Source organism: Chaetura pelagica, unplaced genomic scaffold (genome assembly GCF_000747805.2).
Source record: "Chaetura pelagica isolate M959 unplaced genomic scaffold, ChaPel_1.0 scaffold45, whole genome shotgun sequence".
NCBI classification, from domain to species: Eukaryota; Metazoa; Chordata; class Aves; order Apodiformes; family Apodidae; genus Chaetura; species Chaetura pelagica.
The window spans coordinates 4244095-4253013 of NW_009953217.1; the positions used below are offsets into that span (position 1 = coordinate 4244095).

At 43.4% G+C, this 8919-nt stretch overlaps 1 protein-coding gene across 1 annotated transcript; it reads right to left on the reverse strand.

Annotated features, from left to right (window-relative positions):
• Positions 1 to 1435: 1435 nt before the first annotated feature.
• Positions 1436 to 7608, reverse strand: PGAM5 (phosphoglycerate mutase family member 5). Its single transcript, XM_009997694.1, has 6 exons — positions 7523 to 7608; positions 6528 to 6706; positions 5010 to 5132; positions 3763 to 3854; positions 3343 to 3476; positions 1436 to 1616 (listed from the first exon to the last, which is right to left on the reverse strand). The coding sequence occupies exons 1-6, from the start codon at positions 7606 to 7608 to the stop codon at positions 1466 to 1468; spliced, it is 765 nt and encodes a 254-aa protein (XP_009995996.1). The 3' UTR covers positions 1436 to 1465.
• Positions 7609 to 8919: the final 1311 nt, after the last annotated feature.

Genomic DNA, 8919 nt, shown 5'->3' on the forward strand with positions numbered 1-8919 from the left:
TATCAAACAAGCCCTTTGTCTCACTGTGATGTGTGCTGTGCCAGCATCATGTTTCATACAGCTCTGGCAGGAGGAATTTGGGGTCTCACCAATGTTCTTGGCAATAAGAGAACCTGTCAAAGAGGTCACTGGTGTTTGCTGTCCTATAGATGTGCTGTGTTACCAAGGCAGACTCTGCAGATGGTGACATTTCTTACCATTCCAGGTTTAACAAGAGCTAAGTTACTACACGAGTCCAGGTGTCCAGCACACATCCTTCAAATGAAACACTTCTAAGACCTTACCTCAATGTTCAACCTGGTTCTCTGCCACCCATTTTTTTTCACCACAGCAAGTCCAGCAGTGTCAGAGCTGTACAGAGGAGCCACTTACTTCAAACATTTTGGTCTGCCATCAGTACTGCACCCTTGGCCCAGAAAAGCCATCCCACAGGTCACCTGTTCACCCTTCAGGCAACAGCAGTTTCAAGCAGCAGTTTGCTCTGACACTGCAGAACCTCTGACCTGAAGTACCCTGACCTTGAGCTGGGCCGTGTCAGTTCTCTAATCTGAAAAGTAAGATACCATCCTGCACAAATCAATGGGAGAGCAGAAACAAGAGTCTGCTCCTCAGAAGTTTAAGAGTCAGTAACTGGATGCACTCACCAAACTGCTGCTTTCCTGTCCGTCTTACTGCTGCAAACTCATCCCTGCATCTTTCTACAGCCCAAGCTTCAGTTAAAGGCTTTACGAGACTGAAAAACGCTTTTCAGAATAGCTTAAAAGGATTTCCTGAGGATGAAAGAATATTTAACAGAAGCAGCAGTTAATTCTAGCACCACAGCTCAGAGGCAAGTGGGTTTTCACCCTCTTTGCTTTATGCTTATAAACCCTAGGCACAGTTTACATGAGCTTTTTGGGGGCAGAGGGGAACAAAAGCACAACATAAATAAATCCTCAACAGCTTAAAAAAAAACAACACCTGAACACTTATTCCTTGGACCTTTGAACAGCAGAACACCCTCTTTGTCACTTCTTCTGCAAGAGCTGAAACAAGTTGCCTCATCTTCGGTTTCAGCAGCAGTGTGATACAAGGCTGTTCCTTCCAGTTCCCACACCCAGAGCTTTCCTGCACAAGAAAAATCTCCACAGAAGCAAGCTTTGGTTTAGAAATTCACGGAGGCAAGGCAGGAGGGAAATTCAGTGCTCTTGCAGCTGCTGAGCACACAGACATTCAATCTCTTTGTACTCCACAGCTCAGCTTGGAGTTTTGGGGAATACTTGAGGACGGGACAGCTTCAGGCTTACAAAGAGTTCTTTCCTGGACTGAAAGGCAGACATGAGCATGTATGAAGGAGGCAAGGGGCTAAAGGACATTTTTAAGACAGCATCACACCCCAACATAACAAAGAAAAACTTAGTGGTACTGTAGCCAAATGTGTGAAGACTCCAGAGGCAGCTCCTGCCCAGCCAACAGTTCTGCTCATTCAGGTGCGCGTGATTTTCTCGGGAGGCATGAACCCCGTGTCCCCCAGCGTCCGAAGGGCCACTCGTCCGTTGGGCCGGATCACCAGGTGGGTGATGCTGCCATTGTTGAGAGACATTCGCAGCCAGCCTTCTGGGGGGAACTGCAGAGCTCTGGGAGGGGAGAGAAAGGAGAAGAAACAAAGGGTATGCGTTCATTAAAGAATGCTCACATCACCTCCTGGTCTAAGGAAAAAAAACATACTGGTTAGTCGCTGTGCAGCTCACATGTAGCTGCTCCCACACTCAGCCTTGGGAAAAAATACTTTTCCTGTGTAATTGATGGGGAAAACACAGCCCTGGTAATTGGCTCTAAGCCAACAATGCAGTTGCATAAGCAGCATCCAGCAGATGGGCATGATTGATTATTGCAGGCTGGATTAATTCCAGCCACTGGAAGGTGGGAGCTCCACCACAGTCAGGCTGCTGGGAGGAGACAGCTCAGCACCCAGTGGCCTCCACAGGCCTCAGGGGCAAACAGCACAGTTCTGGGCAGCATTTTAGCCTTAGGATGAGTCAGTATGTAAAAGCAGCAGGGGCAGTGAGACAGGAATCATTCTAAGTGCCTCTATGTGCCCATGGAAGAAATTCAGCAGAACTACTTCCCATCAGCCACACTGTTCCCCAGAAGTGTCAAGAAAATACCTTGTACTAGGAACAGTACCACAGCTCATCTCCAGTTATTCTAACATTCCTAACTGAATAGCCTCAGGACTTCAACCAATTGTAGTAAACAGTGGGGAAAAAACACAAAGTTGTCCCAAACATCTTTTGTCTCAGATACTGAGGAAAAACTTGAGTTTGACTCTTAGAAAGTCTTTTAGAAAGGCTAAGAAATTAACAGCTACAGTCAGGCTAGATTCAAAGGGAAAGCCACATGGATTGTGTTCAATTGTGGTGTCAGATAGCCTGGAATGGATGGCACAGAGAGAATTTAAAAAGAAGAGGGAGGAAACAGCAAAAAGTATATGGCTATTTAAGAAAAAGCCCAGAAAGCAGCAAGATGATCTCTTTAGGCATAGGAAAGAGTTACTCCATTTACTGATCAATAATGTTAAGTATAGCAATTCTCAAGAGCTCTAAAGCAGCCCACAAAGCAGAATGGCCAGCAATCAACTACCTCAGCTAAATAAAGCTAACTGAAATTGCTGCAGGTATTGATCAGATTAAAGTTTAATCACACCTGTCCTGCTTAAGACAAATTATCTTACAGACAATGCTTTGTTGATAGGGAAGAAGAACAAAACTGGATACAGAGACAAATATCCAGAACTGTTTCCTCCTTCATGAACAACCTTGATGACAGCAGAAAGATCCACTCTCCTCTCTAACCCAATACTAGATGTTACTGCAAGAACACATTAATACAACTTCAACATAACACAAAACCTTCCATTAGTAAAGGATTCCCAAAACTAAACCAATCCTTAATTATGTAAGATCAAAGTCCCTTCACCTCAAAAAGACGCATCCAGTCAGGCACTCTTTGTTGCCTTTTCCAACAGCCCCCACAGGCATTGCCCTCAGGTTTATGGGCAGCAGAGGCACATGGCATCAAACAGACTGTTCAGGTGTACAAAAATGTTTCAAGTCTCACCAATTTAACCATTTTCACTTTAGAATTAGAATGGAAGTGTTACCATTTTCCAATTTATCCTCTATCTGCAAATTAATCCTGTGATGAAGCTGCAGAAGCAGCTGCTCCCAGTACAGGCACTGCTTCCCAACCACTTCAAACAAGCCAAACCAACACCTCTAGCGCGGTGGTGCCACACACCAACAACACAGGAGAACTGTGACCTGTTGCAGAGCAGGGCTGGCCGGGCAGCCCCACACTCACCTGCACACGATGTAGCGGATGACGTTGGCGTGGCAGACGAAGATCTCATAGCTGTCCTCCTCCTGCTTGGCATCAGCTCTGTGGATGAAGTTTCGAAAAGCAGCCTCGATCCGAGCTCCATCTTCATAGTACTGCTGAGGGCACAGAGGTCAGTGTGACACAGGGCTCAAAGCAGCACCTCCTCAGCAGGAGTTCCTTCCAGGGATGCACACCTGAGGCTGAACTAATACTTAAGGGCTGTAAGTGATTTTAACTGCTCTGTGCACTTACTAGGCAGGAGGAAAGCAAGCAGTTATCTAAGGTCAATGATGAAAAGCCTCAGCTCAGACATTGCAATTTACCACTACAGCCAATACAATGTATATTAAAAACCCAGAAGAAATACAGAAAAAAAAACCCCAAATTTAAGAAAAAAGTTACCACAGCTTCTGGTTTCCAGTGAGAGACTGGAGGGTCTGGTTCTATAGGTGCTCCCTCTCTCAGCAGATCAGTACTGATTTTTTTGACTCCTGAAATATTAAATACACATGCAGAAAGAACTCGTTACTTCACGTGCCACCACACACAGGCCCACAACTCTACAATCAACACATTTTCATAAGCTTTCTTCCAAGGAAGTCCTCCTCTCCATCCCAAAGACTGTTTCAGTCCTCACCCTTCCTATCAGGGTGTGTGGATCTCTCCAACACAACTGTTCTGTCATCAGCAAGATGCAGTTTATTCCAACTGAGAACAGCCAGACCTGCCTGGCACAGCAAGCTGATACCTCTCAGTCTGATGCACTTTGAAGTAACGCATTGTAAAGGATGTCTGTCAGTTAATGCTTACTGCTAGTTAATGCTAATTAACGTTAATGTTACTCTTGATATTTAATATTTATTAAATATCTCTGAGGAAGGACAAGTGGTTTAGACCAGGTTTTTTGTTTTGGGCTTGTGTGTGTTTGTGTTCTGGGTTTTTTTTAAGCAGTAAATTTAAGAAAGCAAACACAGGTTAAGAGAACTCACTTTCAGTTAGTAACACCTGAATACCTGCTAAAATATCAGACAGAATTATCTACAGTCAAGTATCTTTGGTTTAGATTCTGGTATGCCTGAACGGCAGGGAAAAAACCCCACAAACAAACTAAAGCTAAACAAAAAATTCAAAACAAAATCCAAAAAACAAACCCCAACAAACCCTCTATAAAGAAAGCAGCCACCCACCCACATTAATTAACCCTTACACCTTTGTGCCTGTGCCACATCTTGCCCTGCACACGGGGCAGCAGAGCACACAAGAAGGGCCTGTTAACTAACCCAGGAAGCACCACTACAAGAACTGGAGTTCAGGATCCTCTTCTCTCCTAAACTACTGCCCCCTGAGGCTGAGCCCTGAGCCCATCCTGATGACCTGTGAGTCTTTGCTTTATGAAACACACAAGTGAGGAGGAATCAGCAGAGATCTCCACAGCAGCTACTCACTCAGAGGGGCAGATCCCTCCTGTATTTTTAAAGATGAACTGGAAACAAGGAGAATTAGGATAGTTATGTTTCTTTATAAATACAGACAAGTTCACACAGGGCTAGAAGTTTCTCAACCTAAACTCAAAGGCAAGCTTAGAATTATACTGGAAGCAGCTTTCATTATCAGAAGACAGCGAAAAATTAAGGAAAGTCACTTATCTGGGAGATGTTTGCTTATTATTTCAGTTGTTTCAGTTGCTCTAGTCATGGAGGAGTAGATAATCTGATCAAACTTCAATCCCAAACTTGCCAGCCTGTGTCCAGTCAGTTCAGCCTGCTCTCGACCTTAAAAATGACATTCATTATATAAATCGGTGATACTCACACAAGTGTTTCACATGAACTTGAACTGGACACATGAAAACACTTGTCCAGTAGACATAAAAGGTCTCCATCAATGTCAGGTGTTTTTTTTCCTCTTAAAAAGTAACTGGAAAACATTTTTACCAGAGTCATTACTTATTCAGATCAAGCTTTGAGTTTTATTTCCATTTGCAGGAAAAGTTAATGGGTTTGTTCTTTTTTTTTTTCAACTAAAAAACCCCCATATATATTTATTTAAACTTTTGAGAGCCTTTCACTAAATTATTCAACATCCCTGTTAGCCACATCCCAAGGGAGCCACTTCCAATAAAAGATACTGCTGACCCAAGCCATCTGCCATGTCTGTTTGGTGAGCGCAGAGAGGAGACTGTGCCAAACAGATCCACTCTGACCTGACAGGGCATTTCCCATAATTTTTTCCATCATCTGGGAACAGTAAATAACCACAGCATTTGGATATCCTAGGGAAGTCTTCACTCCATCTTTCAGGTAGGAAATTGAAAAGGCAACAGACAGTTTATGTTATTTACCTGAGGCACAGGGTGAGACAGGATTAAGATTATGCTCTGTTGCCACTTTAAGGTAGCACCTTAGTCCTGATATTAGCATTTCCCTCCCGTTTGCACACTGATGATTAAGACTTGGGGGGGAAAAACGTGTTTATACTAAACATTTGGCAGCAGATTTCCAAAACCTCAAGCAGCACTGCACACTAATAATTTTTTACTCCTCAAACCAGTGCTGGCATACATACAGTCAACAAAGTGTTCAGTGCCTGTAAAGTACACTGTTATAAAATAATACTAATTAACATTTGAGACTAGTCACAGGATTAGTGAATTTAAGATTAACACAGAGTCCTCATTTCATGGAACTGATGAGCAGTATTCCCAGAAAGAATGCTTAGTAGCAAAAGTGAAATATATTTAATTATGCACTCCAACTGAAAAGTCAGGGATTAGTTTCTATTTTTTTTTATCAACAAATAAAGTAACAGAAACAGAAACCACCTTTTAACAGAAATCTATCTCAAAGATAGTCATGGAGCTAAGTTTAAAAGCTTGAGCCCTGGAGTATGTCAGCTGGCATGAACATTTACTTAAGCAACCTTAAGATAATTGGAAATAGTCTTTGTGAAGTTTCTTTACAACTGTGTTTAACACTCTGTAAGGCATGTTTCAATATTGCATTTAGAGGATCAGAAATAGACATGACATCTTTCTGCTAAAAAAGATCCAGGAAGTGGATTAAGGTTTGGCACTGAGACCCAGAAGAGAGCTGAGTGACATGAAGACAGCAGCAGATCAACAACAACCTTCTCAAAATGCAAGCTGTGATGCTTCTAGAAGTACATACCCAGGGGAGTCAGAGTTCTGTCCTTATCAGACAGGCCATGCAAATTGTACTGGGAATGACGGATAAGGAATATGTGTCTGGTGGCCTTTGCTTTGCAGTGATTTAAGCGTGAGGCAAGTTCTTCTTCCCCAGTTTCTTCGTTTTTCTTTTTGAGGTTGATAAGAGCCAGTGGTTCACGTCTACACAAACACATCAAAACCACCATTTTTAGAGAGGGGAGACTAAAAGGCAGAAGAATTTTACAAATGGGCAGTCTCACCTTATTTCTAGATAGAGCTGAAATACTAAAATTGACTGTTTAGCTATTAATGTCACAATACTGATTCAAACCATTGTGTGAGAGCTATAAATAAAAGCCTGCATTAAAAAACCAAAGTCAAGGCCATAGGCTAAGAGGTGTAACTGACACACACATTTGCTGTTCAGCGACCGCGACCTCTCCTCACACAGCTGGCCTGGTTTCTCAGGATACCAGGCACAGGGGACTGTCCCCTCCCTCCCCCAGTGTCACAGACTGCCTGGACACCAACACTGCATTATCAGTATCAATCCTGTCCAAATCTTCCAGATTAGTCTCCTGGTGGCTGCTCTGGACTGATCCCAGCCTCATTAATACAAATCCTTTCGCTATCTCTCTCCACCTCAGAGGGTAAATCCTTTCCCTTGATCTCCTATCTAAAGAACAGTTAATTTATTTAATTCAGACCAGATCTCACTTCTTCCATTATTGTAATTAAACTTTATTAATAGATTTTTATTCAAGATTATAATTTCTGCTCTGTTTGAGACAAAGTAATTTGGTCATAGAAAATTGCTGTTATTTTTTCCCCCTTCCTCCACCTGTTTTCCCAGTTAACAGAAGTTTAACTGGAACAGCCTTCAGACAAAGTACTTTACATTCATGACAGTGTATCTAGTCTTATGCAAGAACTGAGCTCTGCAATTACTGTGCAAGTGGCACAGACCATTGCACCATCCTAGGTTTAGCATCATACCTGACCAATAAGAAGTCAGAAAACAAGATCTTTGCATTCTTCTGTTCCAAACTTGAAAAGCCACCAGTTTTTAAGAATACTGTCATACCTGGTTATCCGCTCATAAAGTGACTTTGTAAATCCTTCCCTGCCTGCCCCAAACAGAAGTGGCCAGATGCTTTGTGTATTTATAAGACTTATAAACATCCAAAAATAAAAATTAATACTTCAACCAGGCATAGCCAAAGCCAGACCACACCATCTGGCAGACACCAAGCAGCAAAAAAACAAAAACTGACCAATGAAAATGTGTTTACATAATATACCATTTGCACACTGTGATGAACGACAATATAATACACTACCCTTAGCTGCTATTAAGTGTTATCTAGCTATAGTTATTCAGGCAATTGTGACAGATGCATCAGTGGTAGAACAATTATTACTTCCTGAATTGGGTAAAAAACAACAAGAGCCTGAAAGCACCTTAGAATCCCTAAAGAAAATCCCTGAAAAAAACCCCATTTAGCAGAACCAGGAACACCAGGATCTTCAGTTAAACAAGCAGCTTTAGTACCTCCCTCAAACAGGGTGCATATAGCCCTACTTACATAAGCATTTGATGCCCCAGCATCTAAAAAATCAAAACAGGATCCATTATACAATAAAAATCTGTCAGTGCTTAAGTTTGGATTTACTGTGATTAAACTGGAGCCTGACATAAGTCTGCCCTGGGAGATAATTCTACCATGATCTAAACGATCTAATCCCAACACAAATATTTGTACATTCTAATTAAAGAATCAGGAAAGAAACGTAGTTAACTCTTGGGTGAGTATGTTTCAACACCGTGAAGACCACACTAAGCTCGGCTGAAAGCAAGATCAGCTTTCCCAGGATTTAAGAGCACCACCTCGCAGCCCATGGCCCAGCCCAGCACGCACAGACCTTCTGCATCCACAAGAGCGTGGTTGTTAAGACAAAAAAAACTTGACGTAGCCATAAACCAACACTGATACAGGTCAAGCACTGCGTTAAAAACCCTGACGCGTCTTCTACCTACGGCGTGTGACCCCATCCCACGGGATGGAAGCGCGACCAGAAACACGGGATGTGTTCGGGGAAAGGCTCGGAACCACCGCAGACCCCGGGAAGGAGCCTCTCCCGGCGCCCACGTGCCCCGGGATGTCAGGAATTGTCAACGACATTCAAGAGTTTCAACTATATTCTGCTTTGAGCCGTTTACCACCTAGAACGTCACCAGGACACGAGCCCTGCGGGCTCCCGGCTCCGTCCCCGGGGTCTGTCCCCGGGGCTCGGTGTGTGTCCCCCCGGGGCTCGGTGTGTGTCCCCCCGGGGCTCGGTGTGTGTCCCCGGGCTCGGTCCCCACGGCCCGGTCCGGGCATCCCCCGGGCTCC

Excerpts from the sequence above, each read along its gene's own strand:
- PGAM5 (XM_009997694.1), bottom strand. The coding sequence starts at position 7,608 with ATGACAGTATTCTTAAAAACTGGTGGCTTTTCAAGTTTGGAACAGAAG. Across the intron at positions 6,707-7,522 it reads TCTGACTTCTTATTGGTCAG|ACGTGAACCACTGGCTCTTA; the intron begins GTATGATGCTAA and ends GTGTTTGTGTAG. Across the intron at positions 3,477-3,762 it reads ACTGGAAACCAGAAGCTGTG|CAGTACTATGAAGATGGAGC; the intron begins GTAACTTTTTTC and ends CTGTGCCCTCAG.